Below are 21617 nucleotides of genomic sequence, written 5' to 3'. Positions count from 1 at the left end.
AATTATCTACCATTATTAATGAAATATAAATAATTTCTATTTTATTTAAAGAATAAATATTTACCATTATTAATTATAAATTACCAATCTATATAAATAGTTCTTAGAGCCACACCATGGTTAATTCACTTTTGTTTGTTGACATCCTTGTAAAAAAACTCAGATAATTATCTGAGAAAGGGCCTTTTCACAGTTAAAGTGAGCTCCCAATAAAATGGGTCAAGTCTATGTTTATGTAAAGTAAATATTTTTGAATATGGGTTTGGCTCTAAATGGAATGTCTAAATAATTTTTTTTTATTTGATAAATGAGAGCTAATATATTAAATTTTATGATTTTAATTAAAAAAAATTTACATAGTAATTAATTAATATGTAAAATTGTTGTTCAAAATATCATTGATAAGAATATACTTTATCTTTTCCTTTTTTCAAAACTTATATATAAAATTTATTTCATAAAATAAATTAACAAATAAAGGATAAATATAATTTTATATACATATTTAAATATATACATTATATTTATAATTTTAAATTGTATATATACTTTATATAATTTAAAAAAAATACATACATATATATTTTATATAGTTTAATGGGTTTGTTATTTTTCTCCTCCTAAAAAGCCCTAAAAATTTTCATAATACCAGAATATACATTTTTATATTTACTCTTGCCCTTTTTAAAATTGAATCTTTGTTTGGATCATATGGAATATCTTTTGATGGTATTTCTAGAACAACAGGGATGATCTTATCATACTTATCAAGTAAATGCCTAATCATTTCTGCAATCTTGAAGGAAAAATAAATAATTATATTAATTTTATTATTACATTTTGACTAATTAATATAATAGCTATATCCTCACGAGCTGTAAATGATTTAAAATTTTCTTCCAATTCAGATATTGCTGTATCTTAAATGACATTTTAGAAACGATTATAAAGATTTAAATTACTTTTATTTACAACCAAAAAATTGGTCTGACGACTCTTGTTTATTTCACCAATACCACCTAATAAGAATCCTACACAAGTATCCTAAATATATATTTAAATATATTTTAATAAAAGTTACAACTTCATCTCCTATAATAGCTATAAGTTTAGATTTTGCTGCAGCTATATTGGACATTTAAGGGTAAATGATGCCTTTAGATATCAGCTGATGGATATATGAATAAAATCAATATGATTAAATTTAAAACATTAATAATGTATAAAATACAAGTTACATTTCTGATAAATAGAAAATTAAAGAATAGAGTCAATTATTTATTTAATAATTTAGTTTTATTTGGTTGAGTTTTTAATATGCAAAGGTAGCAAATAATAATAAATATTTTTGATGGAAACACATGATGGCAAGCTAAGATTAAGAATATTTTATTAAAATATAAATTATTTTTACATTATGATTCAGAATAAATTTTTAAGTATATATAGTATAAATAATATAAATTTGAATTCATAAACTAAAGATTATGACAAATGATAAAACAAGAACTACAACCAATGTGGTGTATCGTGAGGTTAAATCCGATTAATCCCGGTTTATACGAATACGAAAGAACAATACTTAGTATGATATTTTTTTTATAATTTAAATAAACTTATATATCTATTTTAGGCATCCTACTTATTTTTAAAGCAAATCCATTTTGTCGGGCATAACAATATGCCCTTTTATCTCTGATGAATATTTTGTATAACTCACAAAAAAATATACATAGTACATTATTTTTATTATTTAAATAATATTTAATAGGATGTTATATCTATTCCAAAAAGACGATATATATATTACTATTTTTTTTATTTAATTAAAATTATATATCTATTCTTAAGGATCCTAGCTTTATTAACAATACTCCTTTTTATTTCTGCTAATTTTTTTTGTAGAACTCAATAAAAAAGACGATACGTGTTTTTTTATTTTTATTATTTAAATAGAATTTTACATTTATTCCAAAAAAACATGGTACGATAATGATATTATTTAAATTAAATTATTCTATATCTATTCTAGTGTTGTTAAACGGCTCAATTTGAGCCGATTTTTAAAACGGCTTACTCAACATTATAGCCAGGAAAATATTGCCTAAGCATCGAGATTTTGCCAATAGATGTTCAATCCTATGTATCTATGAGCAAAATTTTTAGGCTTGCATAATAATATTCGAGATAAAATATTGAGTTAGCCGTTTTTAAAGGCCTTAAATTGATCGTTTAACAACATTAATCTATTCACATGGATCCTATTTTTTTTTAAGTTTGCTAATTGGTCTCTCCGAATAATATTTTATTTTAAACTTACCTTATAAAAATAACTTGAGAATTGGTTTTTACAATATTCGTCTTTGTTCGCAATATACTTACTATTTTGAAAAATATTAATAAATATTTATATAATTTTTATTTTTCATTTTTCCTGCTCAATAAAGAGGCTATTGATAAACACTCATTAGTATTATGGCAATACATTAGTTTTTTTTTAAATTTATCTATTCTATCCCGTACCTTCGCTATTTTACTCACCCCTATTTGTGATTCATGGCTGTTTCTGGTGCCATTTGTGATTCCCACGCTACACTCTCCATGGCCGAAGACCGAGCTAGGGTGACGCCCTAGTTTATTTTATATTAGAAAGATGACCAAAAATAGGAGCAATTTTTTGTATATTTAAAATAAAATTTAACGAAATAATTGCATAAGAATAGTATTGATCTGCTTCAAAAATTCATATAAATGACAATATTTATCTTTCTCGTCCACTTTATCTACTTTTTTATAAATATATCGGTAAGTCAGTGAAACTCGTGGAAATTTTTAATATGCGTGGATATTGGTGGAAATTTTTTGAATTTAATATTTTTTCAAGTTATAACAATCTTAATAAAAATGGATATGATCATTATTCGGTCAATCACAACAGAAACTTTATAGACCCAAATGATCGGCCCATAATCAACGTATTGAGCGTTTATGGAGGGATTTTAAGTCGAGCATCCCCAGAACTGGAAGAAAATCTTCCTCTATTATATGTGTATATTATTATTTTCTTAATATTAAAAAGATGTTAAATTTAGATAAATTAAATAAGTTTTTAAATCATAAGAAATATTTTTGCTTTTCCTTAAAATTGTATCATTGGCGTACGCAGCGGGGGGGGGGGCAAGGGGACAAATCCACCCCCCCCCAAAGCCAAAAAATGCAGATGCCGGATATATTTTTCAAAAATATTTTTGTTTAGAGTGTTGTGCAGATTTTTTAAAACATATCCATATTTTTTAATTCGTTTGTAAATAAAAATTTTAACTTGTAAAAATTGATAAGAATATATAAATATGTTATTTTGACAACTTTTTACAACAAATAATTTTATTTTCAAATAAATTAATAAATATGGAAATGTTTTGAATTAAATTTACACAGTACTATATTAATTTATATTTGTTAATATTTATTCCTATCTCATATTAAATATATATTTAATTACATTTATTATCACATTCATCGCCAAGTTTATCAATTAATTTCGATTTCAAGTTTTTCGGCGTAATATTATTGAAGGAAACAAGTTATATTTTGAGTTTTAAATTAATTTTATTTCTACTTTTAAAAAATCAAATAATAATAATATGTATAACAATCAACTGGTATATATATAATGAAACATTTCAATAAATATTCAAATTAATACTCAATTAACATTAAAATAAATTATTTCAACTGATCACAAATTTAAATTAACTATACAATAAATTATGTTAATTGAACACAATTAACAATTATCTTATTATTTTCAAATTTTTAGTGGCGTAATATTTATCTACCATTTTTAAATTTCTAGTCAAATAATAATTATTCTGAAATTGTCCAACAGGGAGAAAGAAATTGCAATCTTGTCCTACGAGATAGTCTCCGCCATCAAGCAGTAACAGCTTTTATGGAGTTAGAAGAGCCGATTATTTGCTATTACTGACATATCACAATGGCCTGAAAGAAATTTTTCCTTAAAAGCAAGAAAATTATTGAATTCAATGCTTATTCCAAAATTTTTTTCTCATTAGAATGTCAACTATTTTATGTATTACTTTTCAAAAACATGATGACTTGATTAAGAAGATGAGAATAGCGGAGAGCATTTTATTAGAATTCAAGGAAATTAGGGCTAATGTTTATGAAGAATTTCATATTTTATATGTTATTGTTAAGTCAAAAGCAGAGCTATATGTGTTTAATATTTGTCTCACTCGACTTGCAGCAAGGCAACTCATAGTTAAAACATTAATATAGGATCAGTAGAAGAGTATATCTTAGATACAAATACATTTATAAACCAAATAAATGAATGGTTTTTAATTCATTATGCAGGATTTATCAATCTGCAAATATTATTTCCATAAAAGCCTTCCCAACCTTTTTCAGATGGTGATAGCAAAAATATTTGTTGGATTTTTATCATGAAGATGTTAAAGTATCTTATGATGCCTTATTAGCTGAATAACTATGTTTATAAGATTAACTATGGTTGATACAGTCCCAAAAAATGCTATGGATGCTCTGCATTATTTCAAACACATTTTAGATTATATTCCCAATGTATTAAAAGGGTTTATATATATTAGCAACTCTTCCCAATAGTAAACTAATGAGAGAACATTCTCTTTTTTAAGAAGAACAACAGAGCCCTGCAGAGGCATCATTTGCAGGGCACGACCCGGATTTTTTTAAAGATTTTTACTGCTAAGCTCAAATTTCAGGCCCGGCCCGGCCTTTTTTAAAATAAAATTTTCAGGCCCGACCCGGATTTTTTTAAAATAAATTTTATTTATTTTTTATTTTTATAGCTACTAATAACGATTTCAAATATAGGCTGTTTTAAAATATACAGTCCGGCCCGGATATTTTTTTAAAAAAAATTTCAGGCCCGGCCTAGATGTTTTTTTAAAAATTCAGCTCAGCCCGGGTGTTTTTTTAAAAAAATTTTGGGCCCGGCCATACGGTCCGGCCCGGGGGCCGGGCCTGCATGTCTGAAAAACATACCAAGAAGTACAACTTTTGAAAGTAGATTGAAAGGTTTGGATCTTTTGAATATTCATAGGCATTTGACAACAAGCAAGGATGAGATAATTGAAAAATTAGCTCAATCCCTTGGATTTTACATTGTAAATATATAACATACAAAATACAATTATTCCCTAAGCTTAGCTTTTTGTGTATTAATTTATATTTCTAACATTTAAAATTTTTATACTTTATATATAAATTTTAAAGCTCAAAAAATTCAAATTTCTCTTTTGGGTCATTTAAGTGATTCTTTACATATAATTTTTTTATAATTCACATTAATTTAAAATTGTGTATTAGAAATAGTTATTAGTCTTAATAAATTTATGCTTCTTAAAAAATTTTATTACCTCCCCCCCCCCCCCCGATCAAATTCCTGCATACGCGCCTGAATTGTATATATCTATATTATCATTGTTTACATATTGTGTTTATTCAAATAAATTGCTTGATTATCTAGTATTATAGTCCTAATTTAGCAGCATCCAATATAGCACATGCCTTTTTATTTTTAAACAATATACTCCATTTTTAATGTAAAATTATAGAATTGTTAAAATTTTCACAAAAAAATTTCCACCAATATTCAAACTATCGCATATTTATTATTTTTTAATAAAAAAAAAATTAATAAAAAAAATTAAAAATTTACTCGAGTTTCAGTGACTTACCATATATCCTTTTCATTTGAGTTTGTTATTTTATTATTCACGTCGAATCCTAAATAAACAACGTAGTAAACACATCGTTCGAAGGCCCGCAAATTGGGGGGTATGGGGGGGGCGTGGAAATCTTGAGATAATTTCGCTAAACGCAAGGTCGCAAAAAGTTTGGTCAGTCCTCCTTTATATCTTGAATGTTGAAATAACTGTATTTAAAAGACACACTGACTAAATTCTGTAAGATTTACTACAATGGAAATCAATTATTTTTCGTCCAGACAGACAAAATTGAGTGTGTGTTTAGTCATTAATAACGATCTGAATAGATAATCTTCAAATTTTGAAACTTTTGATAGTAGAATATATAATATTAAATTCAAATGAAAATGTAACTTTATCAACATTGTAAACGTTTAGCTCAAGCTAATTATCTAGAAAGAGGGCATTTCTTCTCAAGCTAGTCATGTCAGAGTACTTGAAAAATTTCCAAAACTCTAAGAATTTTAAAGTTGAAGGTTTAAAAAATTACGAAGATTCTGGAGCTTTAAATAATAACTCGGATGCTGGGGGGGGGAGATCCACTCCTGGGTATTTGTCGGAACCTTGACCTACGTATTGGGAATACTATTTTTAAACACTCAGGCTCTAAAGAGATTTTACTTGCTTTCGTACATCATATAATACGTGGTCCCAAATAGATTATTTTATATGCTTAAAGTATTATTACATCTCCTACCCCTCCCGCTAGCTACGCGCCTGAGCTCTCTCTATATATATTTTTTAGGCTACGGGGAGAATCACCCCCCTCCCACGCTGGCTACGCGCCTGATGTATATACCGAACCGTAGAGACGACCACAATATAAAAACCGAAGTGGGCTATTATCGGTTCCATAAGATCTAAAACTCGATTAAACCAATTTAAAAAAACGACTGAGCCAAAAATTTTAAACTAAGAAGTTACCTCATTTGGAAAATAATTGTTTACATTACTAGTAACTAGCGAGCAGAACAACGGAATCAAGATAAAACCGCCAAGGCCCGGTCCAAACCGAAAAATAGGATTGATCTTTACAAATTAATTTAAAAAAATAAGTTAAATTATTTATTTTTTAAATGTGATTCGGCTAAGACCTACATTAGATGTGGCATAAAGCCCTTAAATAAGTGAACAAAACTCACCTAAACTCCCACATCCCCACCTAGAAAAATTCTAAAAAATTTATGCAATATTTTAATTCGAATGATGATCAAATTAAATAAATGAAACCTCCTTTTTTTTTAAAAAACTATCTTCACTCAAAATGAATATTTAACAAGGAATTGTTTTATGTATTTATTTTTAAAGTAATATTTAGCTATTTTTTGATGATATTTGTCAATATTATAAAAAATAAAATTATGTATGTTGATGACATTTCCTCGAAAGATCAATAATCTCCCCTTTTCACACTTTTTATATTTTTTTGCAAGCAATTTTTTTTTTAAAAAGAAGATTATTTAGAAAATATAAATGTTTTAGAGGGATATATTTAAATATTTGATAAAAATTCGTAAAAATTTTACTTTCATTTCTAATTCAGCTTTGGCGTAAAAGAAAGATGGGATTTATATATATAAATACTATATCAACAAAATGAAAATACAAAAACTATTTAAGGTCATTGATTTAGAAAAAAATTATATATATTTTGTACTTCTTTATTATTATCCGAAATAATTTTTTTTAAAAAATATATTAATTCTCAGAGTTGCTTTTGTTTTAGTTAAAATTATGTAAAAAAATACAGGTAAAATCTATCAAATCTGAAATAGCAATCAAAATTTTTTCACCCGAATGAAATTCTCTAGAATTATATTTTAAATGATCAATTATGTCTAATTTGAGCACAGTTTACTGTTCATTTAAGTGCCTTCCCTAAATTAAATATTTTATGAATTTCATAAACCAGAGTAAAATTTGAGAGACATTTAACATTCTATTTCTATTCTCAATATTTAATATTATTTATACCATTTATATTTATAAATATATCCATTTTTTTTAAATTTATTAAAAATTCTCAATAATTATGATGGGTTTAAGTTATGTATAATTTTTTATAATTTAAAATTGATCTAAATGAGTTAAATTAGTAATTGGGATTGATGACCTTCATACATGTAATATAATAAATTTATTCGGTATATTAGAGGTGAAGTCATCAATGTTATCGTGATAAATTTAAAAATCTAATATTTGACGAATATAAACATATATATATTATAAAAAATAAAATTGCATTAAAAATGTTTGCATCTTTGGTAGTTTTAATAAAATAAATCTAATAATTTAATAAAATACCGAATATTTTTAAAACCGCTTTAATGATTATAATTAATTAATTCGCTAAAACTTGGTAATATTAAGTCAGAAGAATCGTTTAGAGAAGGCATGGCCAAATTTACGCTATTGTCATTCACAGAAGTCATGTATGATTTATTAAGTTCCTTAAAAAAAGCCGTATTCTCATTCTTAATATGATTATTATAATGCTCATCATTGAAGTTACGTCTATGTTGATTAGAATGAAAATAAAATTCTCCACCATCCATTGCATGGCTATAATCGGTATTATGGGGATAATTTTTATTGAATTCCGCAAAAGCGACTTCTGAACTTTCAAAGTTAAAATTTTTATCGCTATAGGAATCAGTCATCACTTTATTTAAAGGATAATTTAATAGTGAATTAATATGTGGCGATGTTTTTTCGTATTTTGGATCAAATTCGAAAATGTGAAAATTGGAGTTAAATATAGAAGCGGATGATTGTGTTAAGGCATTCGAATAGGCTAGAGGAGCTTTGGAATTGTTAAAGCATGAATATGAATTATTTGTGCATGTCTGATCTGGACATATATTATAGTTAGTAGTTGGAGTAGAATCTAGGCTTATTAAAGACACCAGTGAGTCATTATAGCCTAGACTGTAATTTTTGCATCTTAAAGTGGTAAAATCAATATTTTCAGGAATATTACTATTATTATTATCGTTTTCATTCTCCTTCATATAATAGGTGAAATTAAGAGGAAATATTTTATCAACTTGATCGGTTAGTTGAGGGTTTAGATTTTCAATTTTAGTATTCAAATTGGTAGGAGTTAATGGCTGCGACGGTATCAACGAATAGCCAGTGGAATTAAAGAAATTGTTCTCCAGGGATGATTCATTTGTGTTTAAAGCCTCTTCATACTCTTTGTATTCGTCGTCCTTATTTAATAGATGTGTCAAGTTGTTTATGGCATCGTTGGCCGTATAATTCTCTGATTTATTATTATATGTTTTACTACTACTATCCGGAGATTTAACTACTATATCATCAAAACTGTAATCGATCGGTTTATGTCTATGGCAACTTTCGTTGCATTGATTAGTTAAAGGTAATATATCTCCATCCTTATTTTCTATTTATAATAAAGAAATATTAATTACAAATTTAAAATCATATATACCTTCCATTTCTCGTTTGTATTTCATTCTTCGATTTTGGAACCAAACCTTAACTTGTCTTTCGCTCAATAAGAGTGAACTAGCAATCTCTACCCTTCTTGGTCTGCACAGGTATTTGTTAAATCTAAATTCTTTTTCCAATTCGATAAGTTGGAGGTTAGTGTAAGCTGTTCGCAATCTCTTATTAGATTGATTATTGTATTTGTTATCTTTATATTTCCGAGCATTATCGATAAGCATCTGTAATTTGAAGAAAAAAAAACACAAAAAAACGAAAATTATACTTTTATTCATAATCTTAATCATAATATATGAGGTGTTTTTTGAATTTGTAATATTTGCTTATAATTGTAATATTCCATTTAGATTCTAGAATTTCTATAGTAACAATTTTTTTACCTTTTTATCTAAAAAAAAATTTAGGAAGTTTTTTTTTATAGTGAGTCGTTGACCATTTTTTCAAAAAATATTTTATTATTATAATAGATCACAGATTATTTTTCATATCTTCCAAATTTTTTTTTTATATTAGAACTCGTCGGTTGATATCGGAATCACCTTAGGATGGTATAATAACATTATTATTTTGAATCATTATTTCTATTTTTTTTCTTGAGTCGTTAATTAAGACTATATACATAAAAAAAATGCAATATTAAAGTTATCAAATTCATAATTCATAACTTATCAATAAAAAATTTTTTTATTTCCTGCAAAATAAAAATAAGACGATTATTTTATTTTAAAAAAAAACCAACTCTTAAAATAATTTGAAATCATTGTTTTAAATGATCAATTTATTTTTTCTGGCATCTACTTTCTCATAAACTTTTTTTCTTCTTGAAAGGTTATTAAGAGAATAAAAGAGTATATAAGATTTTAGCATTCTTTCCTAATTCGATTCTATTTAATCAAATATTTTGACTTATCCCAGAGTTGAATTGAAAGATAAAATATATTTATAAAATATTTTCTTTAATAATACTAATGGAAAGTGGATTTACATACACCTAAACTACATATCAAAAGCTTACATTGAACATACTCGTATGTTTTAGCCTAAATTTTTAACAGAAAAAATTATTTAATAGGTAAGGAATTTATAAATGGAGAATTAAAGGGTAGGTAAGCGCTGTAACCATTATAAAGACAGAAATTTGCTATTAAAATTTTAAAAGAAGCAAGGAGTAAGAGAAGCAATGCGGAGAACACCGTATGATAAAGCGGTTGGACCGATATTAAATTTTAATAGAGAAAAATACTTATCTGTTGCATGATGCGATTGATTTTAATAACTAAAGAGGAGTTAAGTTATTAATTCGTGTGATGAGAGTGTGGAAAAGTGTGATAAGGAGATTAGGAGAGATAATGGAAATCCGATATAACCAATAAGGGATTAGAGTAGGAACTGTTAAAGGACGTTACTAGAGGTTCGGGAAAAACGGAAACTTCATTTTGTTGTTTTAATAAATTTATGACAGGGTGTCTGGAAAATTATTATGATGGTGTTTGAGCGAAATGAATACGTACAATATGTGAAGATGATAATATATTAAATATCAAAATTATATTATATATTATGCAAGAAATGTGCTTATCATTTGGCCTCTGGTATATTTAAGTTTAGGAAGTTTTAGCAGTTGTAAGACCTCTCTAGACCCCCCCTAAGTCAATAATGCCAAGCCTCTCTGATGTCTAAAATATATAATTGATTTATAGAATGAATTCTGATTATGTATGTTTGTTAAGAGGGTGCCAAATGAAATACCCCCGTGAGATATAATGATGTAATGGGTTTGTGCTCCCGTCAGCTTAAAAAGCCATAGATACAATGCAAATAAATAGTTGTTTTATTATGAGCTCGAATTTATTATTTCACTCAAACTAAACATCGCATTCTAGGAACATTTGTAATTAAGAATAATTTTTTAGGGTTAATTCAACAGATCAAAAAAATAATAATAGATACCCGCCTGGACTGATCAATATTAAAGATGCCGGGATAGATAAACGATAATTGATGTCCTCGTTGAAGAGATAAGGCAACAGTTGTCTCCATGGATAAATGTGAGAAGGCCTGGTAAAAAATTCTTAATTAATTTGTCCAAGTTATGATGACTCCTTGGAATTTTTTTATGATGTACCCCCCCCCCCCATGAATAGCATGGGCTGGCTTTATAAATATAAAGGATAGTAGCCAAACACTATGAAAAACCCAGAACGCATTCGATTTTTCGGACTGCGAATTGATATGTCTGACTCATATGGCATAACCAACATTTTTTTTAGTGGGAGGCGGCCAAAGTTTAAAAAAAAATTGCGGCAGCTTTTTTGGCTTAAAATTTTATTTCGAACTTTATTTTAATAATTATATCAAATATTTATTAATTAATATGCAAATAATTCACAATGATTCAATAAAAATTATAAATTTATTTAATATTGAGTTTTATTTAAAATCTCGTTATTTTTATTAGCACTAATTAATATTGTGACTTTATTTCTAAGTAGTAAAATGTTTAAATATCGCGACAAATATAAATTGCACAGGTTAATAAAATGTATAATGAGTAAAAAGAAGGGGATTGATTTTAAAAAAAAGTATAGCATATTGCATATAAAAATCATAATAAATAATTTTAATATAATTAAAATGTAAGTTGGGTAAAAAATGATTAGCAAGAAATATATATCTCAAGTTTCCATAAATTATATTTTCATTTTAATTATCATCGAGCCTTTAGACATTTATTCTGATACATTTTCATAGTTGGTAGGAGTGTTCGCAGCTAAAGCGAAAAAATTCAGATGCTGGCTAAAATTTTTTTTAAAAAATATCACTGATTCCTACCTCTTATCTCATATATATTTTAATTTACATTTATTTATGTTTAGTCGATTATTTCGCCAGCTAAAAATTGGTTTAAACGGCTTGAAAACATAGTAATTGCCTAAATTTACTGCATAAGCAGCCAAACTAATTAAATCTAAGGTTTGAAATTCATTCCTATGATAGATAATTATGATATACACCTAATTATAAACACTTTTGACAATATATATTTGACTTAAGCCAGCATTAAAGTTTTATGTTTTGCAGGGCCGTAGCCAGGAATTTTCACTTAGGAGGGCCAAGTGCTTACTTGGAGGGGGGGGGGGCACTATTTTTTTTAAAATCAAACAAATAATTACGCATTCATAGAAATTTTTTCCTATTTTTTTAAAAAATTTAATAACAAAATAATACTATAATATGAATATACAAAACAAAATAATACTATAATATGCATATACAAAACAAAATATTACTTTAATAGAATACGGCGATTTTTATTTTTAAATTTTAATATAAATGAACTAAAAGATAAATTCTGCGTTATTCTTTTTTCATACGCCATTAATACTAAATTTTGTTTACGTTTATCCTTCATAGACTCTCTACTGCTCGATAAAACTCTCTTTAATGTAGAGAACGAGGCCTCCCGTTTATTGCTGCTGAGTAGCATTTATATAATTCTTTAAATGCATGATTATATTTTTTTTTATACATAATATGTAAGATATTTTCAAAATTATATTTTCTTTAGCTTCCGAAGCTAGCAATCCTTTTGCTATCTTCATTTCATGATGCAGTGTTTCCAATGGAGCCATTTTATCTGATAAAAAATAATCAGGGTCAAGGGGGGGGGGGCAATGTATTAAAAGATGAAAAAAGATTAAAATCATCTTCTGTAAATCGGTCTAATCAGTTTCTGAAATTTCTGATGTAGTATTACTAGTAGTTTGTAGAAGTGATGTTGCTTGACATTTGTTTAACTTTAACTTAAAATAAGAGTTAATAACTGATTGTTTCTTCATAATTTTAAAATAAACGCTGTAAAATAAAATAACTGGTTATATATTATAATATAAATGTGATACCTATAGAGAATGTTATACACAACAAAAACAAATGGAAAAAAAAATGAATGAACGATAATTTAATATTGGGTAAAAATAAAAATAAAACTGGATAGAAAAAAATTTACAAACTAGACATGTTTGTAGAATAAATATTCAAAATTTATTTTAAAAATATAAAAATAATCAATTCTAAATAGACATGTTTTTTGAATATTTTTGAATAAATATTCAAAATTTATATTAAAAATATAAAAATAATCAATTCTAAAAAAAATTTCAAATTTTTTTTGGGCCCCCCCCCGTGGCTACGGCCCTGATGTTTTGTTTAGTTTATAAGATTAAACACCATATATAATAATACAAATGAAATCTTAAACCCTTTATTATCAATGTGAGTTTCATTGTATTCTTATTTCATCCGTTGTCAACGTAAAAGCTGGGGGCACATTGGACTAGGATAAGTAGGAAAATTAATGTCAATCAAATTAATATATATGCAAAGTGGCATTTGATCAAATTGACAGTTTTATTAAATTTAACTACCACAAAAATATATTCATATAGACTTATATTATGAAAAAGTTATTTAAAATTTTCATAGTTGTTAAAAATAGTTGTTAAATGGATCTAGATACCAATACATTTAAATAGTATCTAGATAAAGATATTTCAATTGTTTTTATACCTATAGAAGATGTGTATTACTTAATTTATTGATTGAGCGGGTTAAAATAAAGATAGTTTTAATATTTGATATACAAAATATATAATAAATGCTTAAATTGATAGATTTGTATTTTTATTATTAAGGCACTCCCGTTTATCTGGGCATTTTTAGCCACACTAAACTCTTTCTTCCTAGGCACTTGTTGGCAGAGTGATTGTTTTACGAATAATAACATATTGGTAATCATTAAATATATATAAATCCCGATACTCTCTTTAAAAAAAATATTTAAAATTTGATGATTGTCAAAACTTATATCATTATTTATATCATCTAAAAGGTGCCCAAAAAATCGAATATTAAATTATTGCATTTCTTTTCAGATATTATCTAGAAATATTGATTTAAAATTATGATATATATTTAAAATTAAAATTAATTTTAATATAATACTTATCACGTTGTCGTCAGTGTATAATATAAAATTTGTCAGGTTTATTTTTGTAATGAAATTAAATAAACTCGGATTTATTAAATGAATATCATTAATCTAAATATAAGAAAGTAAAATATATCAAAATGTATCTAAAATTATCTAAAAATACCAACAGATACCTCCGATCTGTATCTAGATAGAGATACTTTTTATAAAGGTACATCAGATACCAATACCATATTTCTATATTCAAATACTTTAACAAATCTGAAAATATTACATTAAATATGATAGGTGCTGTCAATTTGCCAAAATTCCTAATGAATCATATTAATTTATCAACTATGTTGTCTAAATCTAGATTCTAATATAATTTCAATTAAGTAGCCAGGATTTATCAAAGTAGGGATTATATAAAATTTTTTGGCCATTTGGCTCTCTTTCAAGTCTGGCTATTATTCATTAATTCCTCAATCAGTTTGCGAACCATAAAAAAAACCAAGTTATAAAATGAACACTATAACGTCACACGTCAAATAAGATGGATTGGTTACGAGGAAATTGAAAACAATTACAATATATTATTTGATTACCTTTAATAACTAAGGCGATTGTTTAGTAAAGTAATACTTATAGCGCCGGGAAGCGGCCTATTTTTATATTTTTTAATATAAATAATAATAAAAAATTAAAAATATTAAAGTCCCCATTTATAATATTGTTTATTCGTAGTAGAGGTGGGCGCGGGCCTAATTTCTTATTCCCGTCCCGCCCGCTCACGGTGGCAATAAAAAATATTCAAGCCCATTCACGCTTATCACTAAAAAAATTTCAACCCGACCCGCCCGCTCGGCAATATTTTGATTCACGCCCGAAAATTCACGGTGTTTAAATTTTTCAAAACTTTAATGCTATAATTTTTTACACTTTTATTTATTATATTTATTTCTTTAATTGTATAATCCATAATAACAAAAAATAAATACATATTATAAATCCAAATTTTTACTTAGAAAAAGAAGAATGTCTATTTTTTTTTATTTCGATTGTGTACGCCTTTCCTCTAATAGGCGAGTGGCTACAGAAAATATCACTAGAAACTGAATTTGCCAGGGCTGACAAAATTTTATTCTCTAATTTTCTCAAAAAAGGAAATAAATTTTCCTGCTTCCAAAACTTCAAAATATTGTCATTGTTATTTGTTTTATGGGATGAATCTTTTAAATTCAGACAGCTTTCATCGGTAGATGTTGAAGCTTCATCAGAATCATCTAATCGCCTGCACCATTCTCACCACCTTCGGTAGCAAAGCTCAACGTTTTTTCAAAGATTTAGGCAAACCGATCCGCGAAAAAACCGACCAGCCTAAGGAATCCTTTTTCTTACGCCAAAGACTTGCTACCGCCATCATTCGTTCTAACTATCTAAGCTTCATCTCTTCCATTGAATAACCTTCCATTTCCCAAGCTTCCTTTTCTTTATCCCCTATCCTTCCCGTAAATTCTATTTCTACAATTTTTCACCTTTATATTTTACCTTTTTAAAAAATTAATTATTTGCTAATACATTTTGACATCATACCAGTAAATATTCAAATAAAGTAACCCATGACCGGAAAAAAAAATATGCGTTTAGAATATATGGCTTTTTATGAATGTAGGATTAATTAGGAAAGTTATAAATGACAGCTGGCATTGACTTATGCATATCAACTACTTTTATATCATTTCACATTTTAAAATTGTTTTGCAAATATCTTCCTTTTCTTCGTCTATTAAAAACTTAAGGCTTTTGAAATTAGGATCTAGAATTAAGCCTACTTTGAGTGCTTGAGAATAAATAAGTAAAAAATCTCGCGACAAAACACCTAAACATAAAAAGAAAATAGAATTAGGAGCGTGACACCAGATGTTGTTTATTAAATGCCGGAATATTTTTTGTTTTCATAAAATTTTTCTTTTTTAAAAAAGAACTAAATTAAATTAGAAAATATGTATTATAATTATAAAATTGCAAATTTATATTTATAAAAAACTAAAAGATTAAAATTTCCGTGATTCAAGGGAAATTTATGTTCACGTCCGATCAAAAATATTGGGAAGGCCCGTCACGCCTAATAATTTAAAATTTATTCACAATTACGCCGTGATCCACCGTGACACGATGGGTCACGCGTAATTTCACGGCCCGCGCCCACCTCTAATTCTTAGATTGTTACAATTTTTTCACGCAATTTTTTAAATAGAGAAGAAATTTTGGAGAAGATTTTAATGAAATAGAAAATTAAGGAGTGGATTTTATTAATAGAATTATTTTAAAAACTCTTTTTTAATTACCTATTTTCATAGGGAGAAAAGAATGATAAAAATACTTAAAAATCAAGTTCAAATGAATGAAAATCCAAAAAGGTTAATTAAATGAGGTAAAAAGGAAAGAAATCTCAAAAATTTAGAAAAATATTTAATTAAAATTGAAAAAAATGGAAAATGGAAAAAGGAAAAAAAATTAAGTAAAATGAATAATAAAGCGAATAAATGAAAAATTAATAAAAGTGCTGAAAGTTTTAATTCAAATCAAAAAGACATTTAAACTAAAAATTTTCTATATTTTGTCTGCTTTTCTGAAATTTTATATACTTTCAGTGTTATTTTGTGTACCTTTCCTTAATTTTGCATTATTTTGCCTGTTTGGCTTCAATATACCGTCATTTTGCTTTTTCTATAATTTTACATTATTTTTTTTTGTTTACCTGATTTTCCGTTATTTTGTGTGCTTTTCTCTATTTTTTTTCCATTTTCCATTTTTAGTTTAATAATTTTTTGAGTCATTTTATATTATTTTGCTTGATTATGCATACTTTAGTAATGCTGAAAAAATATTATCAAATTTATATAATATATAAAACATTTGAACCATCATTGATTTTGAACTTGAAACCTATTAACTGATATTTTATTTTAAATAATACAATAAATATATAAAATATAAATAATAATTAACCATACGTTTCCGACAGAAATTTTTTTATTATCCTATATAGTTACATAAGTTTTTATGATGATTATATTTGGTTAAGGTTAGGTGTTCTGGCATTTATTTTTCAAAAAAAATTATAGAACGGAACTAACTTTTTATTTAAAAAATATATAAACTAACAGTAAAAAAAAGTTAATTTAACGAAAAATGAAATCTTTGTGCCATTTGCGGAAAAGATAAATGATGAGATGTTTTATATAATAAATCAATCATAATTAATATGACATGGTATATAGTATAATTATTATTTACATATTTATAGTCAATTGATTAGAAACATCATTTAATTATTATTAACCATTTTAGAAACTATCATACTATTTCTATCACAATAGTTAAGCGATATTAATATTTCTAATAATATATCCTAGTTATATATGGACTTAGGAATGACTAAGTCAAGATAACGAATACCCCCCCCCCCTAATTAAATAAAATATGATAATTGTTATGGGAAGAGGTTTCTTTAGCAGTTTCTCTAGCATCTTCAAGATAACCCTTTTTTTAAATATAAATTTTATCACGAAAACGATGACTTGTGTAATGAGCAAAAAAGTTAATTTAAATTCAAGGACTCTGCCCCTTAGATAATGCTATTACTAATGGACTCTTATCTCTTATACAGATATAAATTTTTATGATGCATAAACTTAGTATTGGGGAGGGGGTTGAATTGAAGAAATTTGGCAACACCACATTTACTGGTATCAAATACGTTTCAATAAAATAAATTGATTTAAATTTTATTAACTCCCCGGATAAAAATAACTTGTTGCGCCTCCGTTCTGGTAGGTGTCCTATGCAAAATTTGTTTCAAAAGTTTTGAAAGTTTAAGGATAACAAAAAAAATTTTAATTTATAAAGATTTTTAATTTACATTAGTCATCAGCGGACCTAATTTTTCAGCTTCGAATTTTTATTTGCCCCGAAAAGCCTGACCCGAAATAAGATAAAAAATTATTCGCCTGCCAGGCCTGGACAAATTTTATCTAAATATAGTAATTTTTTATGTAAAGGCTATGTGTTTTTTCCGGCAATGTGTCATTTTTTCAACTTTAAATCATTTCTTGAGCACTTTTTTTTTAAATTCTAAAATTGGATTTTACCGGAAATGTATTCCAACATGCTTCGAATACCTGTCTTATGAATCATAGATAGATTTACTGTTAAGTTTTGAGTAATTTATAATTTATATGAAAAATTTATGGAAAACGAATATTTTAAATTATATTAAGTTTAGAGGTTCTTGGCAAATTATTTAAATTTAAAGGTGGGTATTCCAAACATGATGAAATACATTTTCAGTAGAATCCGATTTTAAATTTGCAAAGTGGCCTCAAAAAATAATTTAAAGTTAAAAAAATAACACATTGCCCGAAAAAACACATTGCCCCTAACATACATTTTTACATTGAAGTAATCGAGTTTTTAATCATTTTATAAACAAATAAAAAAAAATATTGGTGCTTTGTTTCTGGAAAAAATTTAAAAATATATCAATTTTATTTCAAAATTTAAACCATCTGGCCGGGCCTGAATTTTTAAAATAATTTAGGCCTGCAGATCTCTAATGTAATTTTATTTATATATCTCAGGTAAAAAATAGCCAAATATTGTATAATTTAGGGACTCCGGACACTTTTGAGAACGTTCCTAAATAGAATATTAAAAATTAAATTTATTACATAATTATATATGAGGGCTCATTTATAAATATTATATTCTTGTTTTCTTAATTCCAATTTACTTCATCACATAATAGTATTATTATATGATTGTAGGAATTAAGATTATAAAATAAAATTTTTTAAATCATAATTGAACTAATTATAATAAATGTTTTATTATTATTAATTAATATTTGAATAGTATAATAAAATCTTTAAATTTCAATGAATATATTGTTATCTAGTTAATTTGAGACTTAGAAGGTGTTTTTTGACAATCAAATTTATATTAACACCACAACATAAATATAAAAAAGTAATTTTTTTAGAAAATGTTTTAATTAATTGGTATTAATATATAATAAAGTATAAATATAGAAACGCGTTCCGGAACGTTTCGAAATATGGAACTGGAAGAGAATAAAACCTATTTTTTCCCCGGAATAGAATAAGATTGCAAAAATGCTCTTTTTCCGGATCCCTGAAATAATAATGAGAATGATGTGTACATATAATACAAATATTCTCTAAAAAAGGAATGAGTTTAAAAAAAAATTTATTAAAGAAATAGTAAGCTGTTATGTAATTATTTTTACAAAACTTTAAAAAAAAAATGTTTTATACACATTTTTATTTTCCCGTCAATAAAGTTTTAAAAGTTTCCGAATTAAATTTTTTGATGTTTTTGGTCTTAAGTATAATGTCTATGAATTTATCACCAAAAATGATTATAGGTTTATCGAAAAAATGTTTTATTATATGAATGGTTCTTAATTTAATATTATAAAAATATATTAAGAAAGATTAATAATTTTTATTAGTAATATGTTATCATCTTTGTTTAAAAATTATTTGTATAAATTCGATTGACGTTTTAGATTATATCCAAAAAATAATATGTAATATGGTTAATTTTAGTTGCATTAACATTTTTCAACGGAAGTTGGCGCTAAAGTGCTTTTAAAATGTTAAACATTTTTAAACATTTTTGACTGGATAAAAAGCTTTGGTAATAGAACAGTATTACAAACTCTTTGGGAATCGTTTAAGAAAAATCGTGCCCATCTTCTCCACAAAGGGAAAATGCGAAGATTTTAGACAACTTGGTTTTGGACCTGGTAAAATTTGTAGAGAACAATATCAAAACTATGTGGGACAGTTTAAAATTGATAGTGCAATTTTCTTTACTCCACTAGAAAATAATTCAACTTGGGACTGGACCGAATAAGAAGATGTATTGCAAAACTTTAGAAGTAGTTTGAAATAAGCGCTAATTTCCATTACTTCATGGGAGAAATTTTTTTTTTAGACTAACCAAATCTTATTATATATACAGTCTAAACCCATTATGAATTATTCTTTCAATATAATGTCTTTTCTATAAAGGTAAAATAATTTTTCTTGTAACATTATAGGTACTAAATGAATAAAAATCAAGCTTATTCATGATCATTCAAAGGGGGGAGGCTTTTTTCATTTGACTTTTTAAACAATCTAAATCTATAGAAGATGGTTAAAATTAAAATCAGATATTTGAACGGAAGTTCCCACATTCAGGGAACGGAGCTTAGGAAAAATAATGGAACGTTATCAGAACTAGAAATATGTAAAATTTTAAATATTCATTTTTCTTTTTTTAAATTCCAGTTTCTATATATAATACTTTTTATTACGTATATTATTATGTTTTAAGATTATTTAAAAAAAAATTATAATAAAATTTAAGATAATATCGACCTAGTTATAACATCCTTCATCAGCCTTTCATCTAAACAGATTAACTAATCCCCACGCATCTCATGTAAAACCCTTCCTTTATTAAGGCCATACAGTTGTGGAAAACTCGGTTCAATCAAAACTGATTTTCAGTAGTCCACAATCAATAGACAGAAGGATTGGGATCTGCCTGTAGTATGTCGCTGCGTCAAAACGCTCTTATCCAGTTTGCAATCTACCGACAGCATCCTATTCACTTCCTCGATCAATGCACTGGACCTCATGCATTTCATAAGTCAATCTGCAAATACAACTCTCCAACAATTAACGTATGCCATAGGATTCGACAACTATGCTATCACACATCCCCATACTTGCTCAGGCTGAAACTTAGTTGTAGACACAAAGCAAAAAACATAGACTACACCGATCATGCAATAGCAGATTCATTAGAAGTATCCATGTAACTCTATTATCTAAGGAACCTTGAAATCATTGCATATCTTCAATAATAGAACATCTTGATTTTTTTTTGAAGAAGGTACCCGATCGGATTACTCAATCATGGAAGAGGGGCTAATATCTTGTATGAGACTATTATTGTATTGATCCGCTGGCTCCTTCAAACCAAACCTTTAATATTTTGAACTAAATAGAAGAAAATTGCGAAATATTCAGAAATTTCCGATGATCAGATTTTCATACCAATCATATCTACCACCTATCTTTCTTTAAAAATCTATACTCCCAAATCTGTAAACTAACCATAACCATAGAACCCCAAGAAGCTTTTCCAACTATCCGACAACAAATATTGAAAATTTGTTTTGAATCTTTATTTACTAGTTTACCCAAATGGTCTCCCCATCTCACCTAGGATTGTCGTAGGTGAATAGTAAAAAGATCTACTTTTACTTAACCTTAGATAGTTTATAGTATAATAGGTAGAAAACCCCGTTTTTT

The 21617-nt window shown here is 26.5% G+C and overlaps 1 protein-coding gene and 1 long non-coding RNA gene across 3 annotated transcripts; one reads left to right on the top strand and one right to left on the bottom strand.

Annotated features, from left to right (window-relative positions):
• Positions 1-490: 490 nt before the first annotated feature.
• LOC135929741 (V-type proton ATPase subunit F 1-like) lies at positions 491-1204 on the bottom strand. Its single transcript, XM_065466443.1, has 5 exons — positions 1085-1204; positions 963-1044; positions 838-920; positions 674-796; positions 491-630 (listed from the first exon to the last, which is right to left on the bottom strand). Exons 1-5 carry the CDS (start codon positions 1136-1138, stop codon positions 607-609), a joined length of 366 nt encoding a protein of 121 aa, XP_065322515.1. The 5' UTR covers positions 1139-1204; the 3' UTR covers positions 491-606.
• A 174-nt stretch (positions 1205-1378) lies between these two features.
• On the top strand, positions 1379-20946 carry LOC135929987 (uncharacterized). 2 transcript variants are annotated; one of them, XR_010572693.1, is made up of 5 exons: positions 1379-1585; positions 9762-9796; positions 11195-11309; positions 13943-14038; positions 20665-20946. It is a non-coding gene; the product is annotated as an uncharacterized LOC135929987 (long non-coding RNA). The 2 variants fall into 2 exon arrangements; XR_010572694.1 differs by lacking the exon at positions 9762-9796.
• Positions 20947-21617: the final 671 nt, after the last annotated feature.

The sequence above is a fragment of the Gordionus sp. m RMFG-2023 genome, chromosome 5 (assembly GCF_954871325.1).
Source record: "Gordionus sp. m RMFG-2023 chromosome 5, tfGorSpeb1-WG-v2, whole genome shotgun sequence".
NCBI lineage: Eukaryota > Metazoa > Nematomorpha > Gordioida > Chordodea > Parachordodidae > Gordionus > Gordionus sp. m RMFG-2023.
The sequence above is the reverse complement of the archived record's forward strand: the minus strand, read 5'-3'. Positions and strand labels throughout refer to the sequence as shown.